The 15,476-nt window shown below is 34.5% G+C and overlaps 2 protein-coding genes across 2 annotated transcripts; both read right to left on the bottom strand.

Annotated features, from left to right (window-relative positions):
- Nucleotides 352–1,170, bottom strand: LOC107618099 (auxin-binding protein ABP19b). The gene has a single exon (XM_016320033.2). It carries the CDS (start codon nt 1,116–1,118, stop codon nt 456–458), a length of 663 nt encoding a protein of 220 aa, XP_016175519.1. The 5' UTR covers nt 1,119–1,170; the 3' UTR covers nt 352–455.
- LOC107618098 (auxin-binding protein ABP20) lies at nt 4,675–15,270 on the bottom strand. The gene is made up of 2 exons (XM_016320032.2): nt 14,548–15,270; nt 4,675–4,810 (listed from the first exon to the last, which is right to left on the bottom strand). The coding sequence occupies exon 1, from the start codon at nt 15,235–15,237 to the stop codon at nt 14,611–14,613; it is 627 nt and encodes a 208-aa protein (XP_016175518.1). The 5' UTR covers nt 15,238–15,270; the 3' UTR covers nt 4,675–4,810; nt 14,548–14,610.

Consider the following 15,476-nt stretch of genomic DNA (forward strand, 5'->3'; position numbering starts at 1 on the left):
ATAAAAAAATATTTAAAAAAAAGTTTAATTTTAACAAAAAAAACTAAAATTAAATAAAATAAAATATTTAAAATAAAAATAAAACATTTCAAAAATTAAAACCAAAAAACCTAAAAATTAAGACTAAAATAGTATTTTACCTGTAATTTTTTATTCACTACTTTGCATGTGTCATAATCACTGGTATGAATCCTAGGAGTGAGTATATGTTTTGATTATTTTATCCCTTTTTCCGAATATTTGGATTAATTCTTCTGAGAGCGCGTAAAAGTCAAATGCAGTTAATCAATTATCTCGAAATTAATTAATTATAAAACAAATAGTAATTTAATACATTATTGGCATGCAAAATTGCATTAGTAAACAGCATGGGAACTTCAATATTTATTCATCGTTAACAAGATCCAAGATTATTGGTACAAAGACTAGGAGTAGAAAGTAGTGGAGTCATATATCTACATAGACATATGGTTATTCAAGTTTTTTCCACCAAAACGAGCCTTGAGCTTCTTCACTTGGTCAATATCGAGGAAGGTAGTTTGTGCCACAATGTCAGAAGATAAGGCATTCCCAAACAGAAGAAGATCAAGAAGCTGAGCACCAGGGTTTGCACTACTGAAAGCAAGAAAAGCAGTGGCTTTTTTCTTACCAGAATTCACCTGAAAGTGCAACTGCCCTTGTGGGAAAACAAAAACATCTCCGGGTTTCAAGGTTTTCGAATAGAGTGCGAATGGTGTCATGAACCCGGCAGTTATCTCCCCTTCCACCATGATTAGTAACTCCGTGGCGCCGGGATGAGTATGCATTGGTATCGATCCTCCTTTCGCGATGTCTAACCTTGCCGCCGATACTCCGAGCCCGTTAACGGCCGGAAAATCGGTGACAAATGCGGAGGTTAATGCAGCTTTGAAGGTGTTGTTGGTGTCTCCGGCAACTAGGCCGGAATACACAAAGTCATCCGCGGTTACTGCACTAACGGGCTTGCAGTTATAGCCTGAAGGAGAATCTGGTCCCTTCAGGTCTGCTACACAGAAATCATTCACAGAAGCATAGGAATAATGGGGAATGGTTGAGAGCAATGAGAATAGGAAAAGAACGTGAATCCTCATGCTCTTCATGGAGATGAATAATGAAACAATGAATGTGTTTTGATGTTAAGGGAACGTGAGATTGCATAGCTATTTATAGACAACAATAATGGATAATGGATGTCCCTTTAAGCCCACTACTTGTTTAATTTAGGAAATCTCGTGTTCAGCGTGGCCATTTATCTTATATTATATGTTATTTGAAAGAATGAAAATATTATTCATTATCAAAATTTATTATTTTTTATTATTATTTAATTATTAGTTTAATTTATTGAGATTATATATTTATTTATAAATATATATATAATTTAATTTATTTTTAATATATATTTTATATTAATTATTAAAATTAATGATTAATTTTTGATATGATGGTATATTATTTGATTTGACAAATATATTGTTATGAATCAACTTGATGAGATGAGCCATTATTTTAAATCATTATAAATTCTGCAGTGAGCAGGGTTTGATTTTTTGCTTATCTCTTACCATTAACTCATAGTGGATACTACAATGAAGATGGTAAAAATATCTTCTCATGAAGATGCTTTGGTTAAAAGTGTGGTTTATTTATTTAGCCACACTTTAAACAAAAACAACACTTTTATAAATATCAAAATCTAACCATACAATCTATCAGGTCAAAAAGAAATATATTCACATGAAGGGCTTGTTTGGGTGAGCTTTTTAAAAAATATCTTTTTTCGAGTTATCTTTTTTTAAAAGATCTTATAGAAAAGTAAAAGTAATTTTATGTTTGGATATCTCATGTAAAAAGGTCTTTTTATCAATCAATTACGTTTGGGTATAACAATATAAAAGTACTTTTTTGTTTATTTATTACATGAAAAACATCTTTTTTTTAAGGAAAAAAGATCTTTTAAAAAAGGATTCCGCTAGAAAGACAATGAACTATTTGTACAATGTGTACAATGGGCTATTGAATTACAAAATGAACATCTCCCATACTATCTAGAATAACCATCCGAGTACTAGCGATAATAAACATCTTCTCAAAAACTTAAACTAATTTTGGTGTTCACCAAGACTCGAACTCTTGACCTTTCGGATCTAGCGCTCTAATACCATGCATGATACCATTCATCCCAAAAGTTTCAGCTGATGGGAAAGGTAACACTAATGATTATATCTCTAATACTCTCTAAACTTCCATTGTACACATTGTATAAATATTCCATTGACTCCTCATACTTTCCCTTTAAAAAAAGATGTAAATTACAGCTTCTCAAAAAAGATCTTTTTTTGATTTTACTAGTGCTTTTACTTTTACTACTAAAAATTTACCAAACACGTCAAAAAATAAAAAAAGATCTTTTTTCAATGAAAAAAGATCTTTTTTTAACAAAATAATGGCGCCCAAATATGCACGAAGACAATTATAGAATATTCATTGTAGTATCCACCTTAACTCATACCTAATACTAATTAGTAGGGTTTATGGGACAAAGATAGCAAGCACATATTCGTATATTCTGGAATCAACACAATTTTATTAATAAGCATAGCCCTTAAATATCACTTCTGATAACTTCACCTTTTATTGACAGAACCAGTGTTTCGTCACCTTTCTCACTATTTATTTTTAGGTGTTTCGAAGCTTGCTCATTTTAAAGTTGGAGTTCTTGAAACTTGTTTTTGACATTCCCAAGGAAAAGATTAAAAAATGTTTGTGGTTAATAATACATATTTCTATAGTGCTACGACAGTAAGTGTTTTTTTAGTAATCAAGTCTCTAATAATTGATCCAATAATCTGAAACCATCACCAACAAAAACCATCCAAAGTCCAAAAAAATGTGCACATGAATTTCGCACTATTGCTTTCATTTCTTTAGCGTGTCTTGGAGTCTGAAAAATAATATTCTACGTTCTACCTAGGATGGCAATTCTTTTTAGTGGGGCGAGTATATGCAAAAATTTATTCGTTAAGAAGTAGATTTGAAGAACATTTTTTTTACAGATAATGGGTATGGATACCCATGTAATAAACAGAACGGGACGGAGATAGAAATACCTGTCTCGGGGGTATTCGTTTAATATCTATATATATAAAATTACAAAAATAATCATATATATATATATTAATTAAAACCCTAATTTCACACCATCACTCCTCACTCATTTGTCTTTCTTTTCTTTGTCGTTCTCTCACGCTCTCTTAGAAGAGCCTCTCTACTCTCTCACTCACAATCTTACCAGTCACCAACTTCTTTAGTCCTTCTTCCTTCTCACGCATCGCCGGCTTCTTCCTCTCAGCCCCTCACGTTATCGTCCCTTACTTTCCTTCGTCGCCGCCGCCGCTCACTTTCTTCCTCTCATTGCGTCGCTGCTGCTCAAAGTTTCATCGCTACCTCTACCTGTGCTCTGTGCGACGCCTCAGCAACAACTCTGCTCCAACAACGCCTCTTCAATACGATGCCTATACTCCATGATGCCTCTGGCCCTCTGCTCCGTGACGACGCCTCAAATTTGCGATGTCAACTACAACTATTCTCTAACGTCACCTCTGCTCAGCGAAGACGATGACAACTCTGTTCCACAGCTGATTTCTGCTGATTGATGAAATTTGTTTTAATAAATATTTTAATTTTTTATTGATGAAATTGGGTTTAGAGTTTGATTTACGGGTTTAGGATTATGATTTTGATTCTGCTAATTGATAAATTTGAATTCATAGTTAGATTCTATTGTTGTAAAATTTAATTTAGGGTTTAGATTTGTAAAATTGGGACATATACTAAGTTTATTTTGATTGTTCTTTGAAGAAATTGAGTTTATGGTTTGATTTATGGGTTTAGGATTATGGTTTTGATCCTGTTAGTTAATGAATTTAAGTTCAAAATTAGATTTTATTACTGTAAAATTTGATTTAGGATTTAAATTTGTAAAATTGAGACATATATTGAGATTATTTTGACATGTTTTTGAAATTTTTATTTGTTCTGCTTGTTTTTCTTGAAATCTGTGGATATTCGCGAATATCCGAATATCCGACGGGTACCAGGTCCCTGTTACCCGTCGTGGAGACGAGGAGTGTTTTTTGGAAATGGGGGACGGGAGACATGTCCCCGCCCCCAAAAAAACTCGTTGCCATCCTTAGTTCTATCTTTTTTTAACTCATAAAACCTCTGTAATTGAATGTCAATTTTTACATGAATTCTATCTATTAGACAAGAAAAAGACTAGTAAATATATCAAACTTCGTGGCTAAAAAGTTTTAACATGAGTTTATTACACGATATTTTTAAAAGTAATTTACTTATATAAATCATATTAATACCAAAACTATTAAATTATTCTAAAAGTAAAATTACTATAATTTTATCTTTTAATTTTTAATATAGATCACAAATATTTTAAAAGTCTTACAAATAAACATATAAAACTATAGAAAAACCTACTATTATTTATATGGTAAAAATAGTATGTGCTCTGTGTTAGTAAATCATGGAATTTGTGTAAGTTTTGAGTGATATACGTATGACCCACAAAAAACTCTCACGATTTATCAAAGCATTGGATGAAACTCGAGAAAGGCTCATAATTTATCCAAGGTGAAAACTTAGGTGCAGCGAACTTCATATAAAGTTGATAGTTGGGAATCGTTAGATAAAACTTTAGTCAAATCAGTCAAATTATTTAACGACTCTCAACTATCAACTTTATATGAAGTTGACTGTACTTGAGTTTTCACCTGTTACGGATCCGGCCTACGAATCCCAGACCCGAGATCGAATCCGAACCCGGCTTCCCGGGTCCGCCCCACCTCACTCTTCTAGAAGGCCCAAAACAGGCTCTCTAGAACTCCCAACCGACTTTCGAATTCGAATGTCTTCCTTATCTTAGCCAAACAAGATAAGATAAGATAGCCACCATCCCCTATAAATAGAGGACCCAAGTCCCTCCAGGTATTCATTCATTCCACACACCTTATACCTCTTAGATCCATTCTGACTTGAGCGTCAGAGTGTCTTTGCAGGTACCTCCCCCATTCTTCCAGTCAAATAATCCGGCATCTGCCTCGACCCGTAAGTTTCTGATCCATCTCTCAACACGTACCGGAGGCATCCAGTACATTAGAAAGACGCAAATAGCCCCGAGCGGTGAAATGACGCACAGGGGTAATTCCGGAAAGACACCCAAAACGTCCCCTCACATTAAATGCCCCTTGGAAAAAGAAACAAAAAAAGTACGCTTCGAAAAACGTAACAGGCACATTGGATACAGAAGAGTCGCGTAAAACGGCCATGCAAAACTTCGCCACGACCTTAAAAATCGGGCCGACACGACGACCTCCCCTCAAGAGAATCAAACCGACCTAACTCGCGATCGAAGTTACATCTTCCAGCAACAAACCGACCTGGCTCACGGTCAAAACCACATCTCCCAGGGACAGACCGACCTTACTCGCTCTCCCACTGCGGGGCAACTGTTACGGATCCGGCCCACGGATCCCAGACCCGAGATCGAACCCGAACCCGGCTTCCCGGGTCCGCCCCACCTCACTCTTCTAGAAGGCCCAAAACTGGCCCTCTAGAACTCCCAACCGACTTTCGAATTCGAACATCTTCCTTATCTTAGCCAAACAAGATAAGATAAGATAGCCACGATCCCCTATAAATAGAGGACCCAAGTCCCTCCAGGTATTCATTCATTCCACACACCTTATACCTCTTAGATCATTTGCAGGTACCTCCCCCCATTCTTCCAGTCAAATAATCTGGCATCCGCCTCGATCCGTAAGTTCCCGATCCATCTCTCAACACGTACCGGAAGTATCCAGTACATTGGCGCCGTCTGTGGGGACACTATGCCGGTTGAGTCGGAATGGCAGACGAATTCGAAGAACATTCCGTCAGTCATCAAGACGACTCCAGAACGCAGAACCATACCCCTGAACACCAAGAAGCCATACTCCACAGAAAGATTGCAAGCACCATCCATAACAAAGAAGAGGCTACTATCGTCACAAAATTTCGACATCCCGAAAATCTGGAAGAAAAGTCAGCCCAAATAGTTCAGGAGCTCTGCTTCCGGAGGCATCCAGTACATCACCTTTATACAAAGTTGCATAAAACTTTATAAAAATTCATGATTTACTATTGAGAGAGAAGTGTGTATAAAACTAGTGTGCAGTGATAAAAAACAAAATTATATATTGATACCAAATCTTTTGTTTCTCTAAAACAATTTTTGAAAAAGAGTTAGTGATTTTTGAAAATAGTTTTTGAAAAAGGTTAGTATTTTTTTTTTCGAAAATTTTTTTTTTGATTTTTGAAAAATATTTTTTTTTTAATTTTCGAAAATAACTAAGAATTTTGAAAAAGATTTGATTTTTGAAAAAGATTTTAAAAAAGATAAGATTTTCAAATTGAAAATTTGATTTGACTCATAAGGAACAACTTGATTTTAAAATTTTTTGAAAAAGTCAACTCAAATTTTTGAATTTGATGAGAGAAAAAGGGAAAGATATTTTTTTGATTTTTGAAATTTTTATGATGAGAGAGAAAAACAAGAAAAATGATGCAATGCATGAAATTTTTAGATCAAAACAATGAATGCATGCAAGAATGCTATGAATGTCAAGATGAACACCAAGAATACTATGAATGTCATGATGAATATCAAGAACATATTTTTGAAAAATTTTTAATGCAAAGAAAACATGCAAGACACCAAACTTAGAATTCTTTAATGCTTAGACACTAAGAATTCAAGAATGCATATGATGAACATGAAAAGAAACAAAACCGCCACGAAGATTCCGGTTAGGAGATCTAAGAGATATTCATTCTAGCTTATTTCATGTAGAACGGAAGTGTTTGTCAGGCACGTGTTCATAGGGGAGATGGTGATGAGCGTCACACATAATCATCACCTTCATCACGTTCTTGGGTGCGAATGGATATCTTAGAAGCGAAATAAGAAGAATTGAATAGAAAACAGTAGTACTTTGCATTAATCTTTGAGGAACAGCAGAGCTCCACACCTTAATCTATGGAGTGTAGAAACTCTACCGTTGAAAATACATAAGTGAAAGGTCCAGGCATGGCCGAGATGGCCAGCCCCCAAAGCGTGATCACAGGATCAAAATACAATCCAGGATGCCTAATACAATAGTAAGAGGTCCTATTTATAATAAACTAGCTACTAGGGTTTACATGAGTAAGCATTTGATGTATAAATCCACTTCCGGGGCCCACTTGGTGTGTGTTTGGGCTGAGCTTAAGTGTTGCACGTGCAGAGGCCATTTGTGGAGTTGTACGCCAGTTTTTGTGCCAGTTTGGGCGTTCAACTCTGGTTTTGGATCCTTTTCTGGCGCTGGACGCCAGATTTGGGTAGAAAGCTGGCGTTGAATGCCAGTTTACGTCGTCAATTCTTGGCCAAAGTATGGACTATTATATATTTCTGGAAAGCCCTGGATGTCTACTTTCCAACGCAATTGGAAGCGCGCCATTTCGAGTTCTGTAGCTCCAGAAAATCCACTTTGAGTGCAGGGAGGTCAGAATCCAACAGCATCAGCAGTCCTTTTTCAACCTCTGAATCTGATTTCTGCTCAAGTCCCTCAATTTCAGCCAGAAAATACCTGAAATCACAGAAAAACACACAAACTCATAGTAAAGTCCAGAAATGTGAATTTAACACAAAATCTATTAAAAACATCCCTAAAAGTAACTAGATTCTACTAAAAACATACTAAAAATAATGCCAAAAAGCGTATAAATTATCCGCTCATCAAAACACAAGGCTTAGAACAATAGTCAAGCTTATAACGATTGTAGCAGCAGAGATAGAGATAACACAAACAACCAAAGACTCATAAAAAGGTGTAATCAAGAACTTGGTGATAAAGAAGCTCAAAAGGAGATTTATTATTTAAGGTTGGAGTTGGTAAGTGATTTATGAGATAAGTGGCATTAGTGAACGCATCTGGCCAGAATTTTAAAAGAAGAGAGGCATTGGCAAGCATAGCTAATCCGAGTCCAGTGATATGTCGATGTTTTCATTCGACCTTGCTATTTTGGGGATGAGAATAAAGACAAGTCAATCTGTGAGTGATGCCAGAAGTGAGGAGCAAATCTTTGAAAACAAGAGGCAAATTCGCCTCCATTGTTAGTTTGAAGACATTTAATAGAATGTCCCATAAGATTTTCAACAAAGACATTGTATTGCTTAAAGGCAGTGATGGGTTGAGATTTGTTTATGAGTAAAAAGATGGATGTGAAACCAGAATAAGCATCTACAAGAGAAAGGTGAGGATAAGTGTTGGGAGAGGATGGATGAGGGAGTTGATGACTCTTAGCTATACAACAAGCATCACAAAGAGAGGGTGCAGAGGGAAAAGAGTTAATAGGTATAAATGCATGATTGAGAAATAGGGCAATGGTCTTGGACGATGCATGTCCAAGGCACTTATGCCAAAGATCAGAGGAGACCATTTTGGTGTAAAGAGCTTGAGGATTTTGCATAGAAGGTAAGCCAGGAATAGATACGTGTTGAAATTTATAAATGCCATTAGTTTCAGTTCCATATAAAAGAATAAGATTATCGTGTGAAGATCAAACACAGCAGCGGTGAGCATGAAACTCGAAATAGACACCGTTATCCTCAGCAAATTTTTCAATACTAACGAGATTTTTAGCAATATTAGGCACATGTAATAAGTTAAGAGCAAGTTGAATGTTAAAGGAAGATGAAGTTAGAGTTGAGTTACCAATGTGATGGATCCTAATACATGTGCCATCACTAATAGAGAGTTGATCAGTGCCACAATACTCTATGCTTGAGAGAAGATTTTGTTTATCGTGTGTGAGATGATTAGAAGCGGCAGAGTCGGGATACCAAGCAGTGTCTTGGATAGAAGATGGGGTGGCGATGAGATCCTGAGGGTTATGAAAAGAAGTAGATGGTGGAGGTAGTGTAGTTCATTGGGATGAAAAAGTGGGATTGTTGAAGTTCTGATCAAAGCAAAAATAGCATTGCCATACGCCATGACCGAGACGGTTACATATTTGACACTGAATCCTATTGGAAGATTGCCAAGAACTGCATCCTCCACAAAAATAATGTCCGCTATGACCACGACGGCCACCAGTGCCGCGCCCAAAATAACAAGAAGGTGCAAAAGATGTTTAAGAATTGGGTGATGTAGAAGACAACATGACAGATTGCGTCTGAGTGTAATTAGCTTGGACGATAGGTGATTCTTTTTCGGTGAGTTGTTCTTCCATCTCATCTTGAGCCACGAGGAAAGCTTCTAACTCTGGAATTGCCGAGGGCTCTTTTCGATTAAAAACGAATGTGCGAAGGGCTTTGTACTTTGAGTTGAGTCCATTAGGAATTACATCAACGTGTTCATCAATGGTAATAAGAGGGGAGTCAACAGCTGCAAGAAGGTCCACAATGTGTGGCCCTTTATATATGCATACATAGCCAGAAATGTAAAATTCGTAAAATTAGTAAATAATTAGTTAATAAATTAATTATTAATCAAATAAATTCAAAAATAGAATTTCATAGTTTAATGAGATAGAGCTAATTAAAATAAGAATTTTGACACTAATTTTAAAGAATTTAACCCAAAATTGGGCTGAATGGGCCAAATCGTTTGGATCGGACCCAAACCGAGTCCAAGGCCCAATATATATAAGGACATTTCATCTTTCTTCTTCTTCATAATCATATGAGGCACACTAGTGGGGGCAAAAGGAAGAAAAAGAAAACCCCAAACCCTAGCTTCAATTTCATTTCCACGTAACTTTCAATCCGGAGTTCCGATTGACGAGCTATCAGTGACCACGCGTTCATCTCAAAATTCTCTACAAAACTCACCCAACAATTTAGGGTACTCTAGAAGTGGATAAATGTTGGGTTTCACCCTAATTTCGAGTGGATAAGATTGAATTGGGTGTTTTGGAGTTAATTGGTAGATATTGGAAGTTTGAAATTGAATCTTAGGAGCTGAAAATTCAGCTGGTGAGGAGTTGGAGCTTGAGAAACGGTGGATGATTGAGATGTTTCGAGCTTAGGGAGGAATCGGCCAAGATATGGTTTTGGTTTTTCATAACTAAAATATAATGTGTCGTGAAAACGGAGACCGTAAGATAAGATTGGATTGTTGATGTTGTTAGGATTGATATTTGTTGGTATTTATGAGGCTTGGTGATTTTGAGGTTGATGATTATTCATATGTATGATTGGGTGTTGTATTGTTGGTGTGATATTGATTGATGATGATGTATGTTTAGAATGAGCATAATTGAAATTGTTGCATTTGAATTGAAATTATTGAATAAAGGGTTGAAAAGGGGAGTTTGAATAATGTTTAGATGTTGGAAAGGATGAAGAGTATTTAGTATAGTATAGAAATGCTTGATATTGATTTTGAAATAATTTGATACTGGAAATGATTTAAATGACTGAGAGGTATTTTGTTTGGTGGTTGGGACCCTTGAGTGGTGGCAAAGTCCAAGTTTTAGAAGAAATACTGTCGAGATTTTTTTTTAAAAATAGGAGGCTTCACTTGAAGTGGTTATTTAGAAAGATTTGGATTTTTAAGGATTTTATAATTTGATTTTGGATTATTAAGAAAAGGAATTAGTTTTGAATTTGATTTATTTAAAAAAGAATGAATTATATTTTTAAGTTTGAATTATTGATGAATAGAATAGGAGGAATTATGATGATTGAAAAAGCATGAAGAATGATGAGATTATGATTTAAAGTATGATTTTTGAATGAAACTAAATGATAATTGAGTGAGAGATTGAGTTTGAAGGATTGATATTGAAGTACGATATTTAAATGAATTGAATGATTATGGAATGTTTGTGGCTCCGGGTAGTAGGCAGTGGCGATGTCTACTTGCTCCGGGTATGAGATAGGGAAGAAAAATGATGAAAAATGAATTTAATTATGGAGTTTTGAATGAATGTATGTTTGAGATCTTGGGAAGCAGTAAGAATTGTGGTTCGTCCCGCTTGCTCTAGGTCAATGTTTGAGATTTGATAATAATGATGATTGATTTGGACTGAATGAATGTATGTTTGAGATCCTGAACAGTAGCAAGGATTGTGGTTCGTCCCCCTTGCTCCAGGTCAGTGATTGTGACGCTTGGGTAGTAGCAACAGTAGTGGTTATTCCACTTGCTCCAGGTTGAGCTTTTAAACACCCGTCCGGGTAGTAGCCGCAGTAGTGGTTATTCCACTGGCTCTGGGTTAAGTGGGTAATAGTAAGGGGGTTGTAGCTCCAATATACTTGCTCTGCAATGGGTGTTTCTGTCCATGGTTAGCTACAGGACGTGTCGAATTGGCTATATAACCGACAAATGATATCATCAGTCACAGGACAGGCATGCATCATATGCATTTGTGTGTCTTGTTTGATTTTGCATTAATTGGACTTGCCTATGTGATTATTATGCCTACTCGCTAAACTTGCTACCTGCTGTAATTGTATTCTACATTTCTACTTGTATTTGCTTTGTCTGTATTTTGGTTGTCTGTGCTATGGAGTTCTGGAGGAACGGAGGAAGCTAAGGCGAGAAGCTAAAGAATCAAGTTAGGTTGAGTTAGAATTTTAAACCCTTAACTACCTCACTTTGTTTATGGTTTATTTATGGTTGTAAAGAATAGTTTTAAGTTTGAATCCTTTGTCAAAAGTTCTAGGATTGCCTTCGACTTTCCTAGGACCTTATATGTTAGTTATGTGGACACTATTACCATGCTGAAAACTTCCGATTCTCATACCATATATATGTTGTTGTTTTCAAATGCAGGTCGAGAGGCACCTTGATAAACGTCTGAAGTTCATTTTGCAAGCGAAGTATCATATTTGGGACTCTGTGTTTTGAGCTTACGTTTAGTATTCTATACTTAGATTTTTTTCTGTATGTTTAACTTTACTTTGTCCCTCTTAAAGGTTGATGTCGAGAAACAGGTTATTATTTTGTCTGTTTTGGATTATGCATATATATTTATGTAAATATTTTCTGGCCAACTTCGACTAGACTGGAGTTTGAATATTTTGTATCTTTTGATATTCTCTTATTCTGTTTACGTGAGCGTTGCGCTCTTTGTTTTAAACTTTTCTTCAAAGTTTCTCGTTATAAAATTCCTTTCAACTATTATTATATATATTTTTACTTTTAAATGTCGTAATACCTTGCCATTTCAATTTTATGATTTAAGTATAAGACTTTATGTGATAGAATATTACAAAAAATGTATATGAGAGAAATATGAAAAATAATGTTAAAATCAGTTAAAAAGTTATAACAGCTAACCAAAATAATTTTTTTTCTAACTTACTCATAACATGTGATACATCTTCTGTACACTGCATGTGTGCATTTTACCTTTAGCTAGTTTAAGGGGCGGAGCTAGATGAAAGATGAGAGGAAGGTAAAAAATATTTGTATAATAAAATAAGACTAAAATAAAATTTTAAATAGAATTAAACTAAAATTTATATATAATTTACATGTAAAAAATTAAAATTAGGAGGGTCATTGTCCTCTTTGCTACAATGTAGCTCCGCCCATGGCTAGTTAGCTCGTACAAATATTATTTTGCGAAATTTCGTTCCATAGAGTTAGTTGAAAAAAAATGAAGGTTTGTTATGATTTTTTTTTGGTGACCGAAGGTTTGTTATGATTAACATTGAAAATAGTAAAATAACAATAAAATTAATTTGTTTAGATAAAATAGTTTGTATTTTAATAAAAAAATATTAATCAAGTAAAAAACTGTGTTTTTATTTCAAAACATTTCTGTTTTTTCTATATTCTTTTTAAAAATATATATATTACCATCAAAATATTTCTATGTTCAGGTAATTATTTTTCTGTAGTTTCTTTTTTTTATGTGTTTATGTTTATGGAAAAAAAAAACTTCTATATTTTTTTCATCTATTTTTCTTATTTTTTTTGTTTGGATCAAAATTTTCTGAGCTTAGATAAAAAAAAAATTATGCATTTTTTTGTGTTTTTCAAAAAAAAAAAAACTTGTATTTATTTCAAAAGGTTTATGTATTTTTTTATTTTTTTTTCATTTTCATTTCCCTCTCCTCGTTATACTTAGTCATTTCTTTCTGTTGATTTCTTCCTTCTTCTTTCTTCTTTTCTTTATGCTCTTCTTCTACATTCTTTTCTCCCTACTTCTGTGGAGAGGCACAATCCCACATTTACATAATCTTTGAGAAACCATTCACGAATTCTGTAATTACTAATTAGTCTTAATATGTTCGACCCCAATGATCCACTTGAGTACATTGACTATCATTTTTCTTATCACTTGTTGTAGTAGTGATATCTGAGTCTATGGTGGAAAAGGATATGATTATATATATGAAGTTCATCATTGTTAATTAGGTCAAAAGAAAAATATTTTTGTGATTTTCCCGTACAAGCTTATTAATTATATTACTGTCATAATTAAACAAGACATATAGCCTTATACCAAAAAACAAAAGAGATATGCTATATAGCCATTATATTAGAAAAGAAACAAAGTTAAAGATGTCATAACCATCTCTAGAATTATGGAACCAATAATAATATAAATAAATATATATTTGACATGTTCTATTTATAATATTAACGAAAACAATAAAAATGTCAAATATAAGAACATAAAGTTAAATAATCCTGAAATATCATTATTGCAGGATAAATACGACTATATATTATTTTATTAAAGAGAATTCTATTTAAGCATTTTAAATCTTGTGTATATAAGGGGCATAGCTCTTCTGGCACTAGTTCTGATATTGTTCTATATATAAAGACTGGAATATAATACCATCGAGTAAGAAAAAGGAGTATTATATTAAGGCCTTATATATTAATGCTTAACTCGTGCACTTCAATTACATGTGAAATACATAAATGACACTTCAAAACTATATTATAATATATCTCGATATCAATTAGAATATAATTTTAATTGTTATCTTAATTAATTGTTCATGCTAACGTATTTCATGAAGAAATTAAAGGCATCCCAATATTAAAATGAAAAAAAAGAAGATTAGTTCATACTATTAAAAAAATGATTTTTAGTGGTTATTTATTTTATCGATAATTAAATATTAATTATTTTATTTTTGTTGTTAAAAGGTTTTAACAACAATTATATTATTATCGGTAAAATTATTTTTAATAACCACAAAAAATATATAATATTTGTCAAACACTAAAATTTTAAAAAGGATTTTTTATTAAAAATAATTTTCTTTTCTTACAACTTAATATCACCCAAACACACACTTAAATCAATCACATTAAAGCCACACATCATGTGATTTATGAGATCATTCATTGTTATCACAAACTAACATCTGCATTAGTAATAAAAAAGGATAATAGTATAATACCATGATGATTGGTGGAATTTAAACCTGATATATTATTTCCTCCAAATTACTCGAAGGAAATATTGAATTGGCCCTATGGATGGGTAACTAATAACAAAACATCTGAATTAATTAACATAACCCTATCCTTGACCACCAAAAACACCCTTAAGTCTCTTAACTTCGGCAGGACTAATATACGTAGTCTTAGTCACAAATGCAGAATTCAGAGCGCTTGCAAACAACGCAACATCAACGAACTGTGCGCTCGGATTTGGGCTACTGAAAGCAAGAAAAGCTGTGGCACTTCCCTCTCCAGAATTTAACTGAAAATGTAACAACCCTTGTGGCAAAACCATGACGTCACCCTTTGTTATTGTCTTCACAAAAACCGTGTTATCTGGTGATATGAACCCGGCAGTTATCTTACCGTCTGTCACTAGAAGCATCTCGGAGGCATCTGGATGCGAGTGGAGCGGGACTATACCCCCCGCAAACAGATCTAGCTTCGCCGCGGCGAAGCCCAGCCCGTTAAGCCCCGGTATTTGTCCGACGAATGCCGGGGATAACGAGATGTTGAAGGCCTTGGAGAAGTTGGTGTTTTGAGGCTGAAGGGTGGTTGAAAAGTCTTCTATTTTTACTGACTTGGTCGGTTTACAGGGATACCCTGTGGTGGTTTGTGCGGCGCCAAGGTCTGCGACGCAGTAGCCTTGAACCGCCACGTGGGAACCGGAGAAGACAAGGGCGAAGAGGAAGAAAATGGTAAACATTTTGCAGGCTGAATGATATGGCTGGGGATGTGATTGGATCGCTATATATAGAGAAAGGAAAAGTATTGTATATATGCATTTAATGTAAATGTGGATAAAAGATTGAGGATTAATAAAGAGAAAAGTTTAGCCAGTAACTTTATTAAATTCTGGCTAATATATAACCACCAAAATAAAAATGAGTAGTCTTATATTATTGGATGTCACACCATTAAAAATATTATTGATGACTATTTAGT

This window comes from Arachis ipaensis, chromosome B09, assembly GCF_000816755.2.
Source record: "Arachis ipaensis cultivar K30076 chromosome B09, Araip1.1, whole genome shotgun sequence".
NCBI lineage: Eukaryota > Viridiplantae > Streptophyta > Magnoliopsida > Fabales > Fabaceae > Arachis > Arachis ipaensis.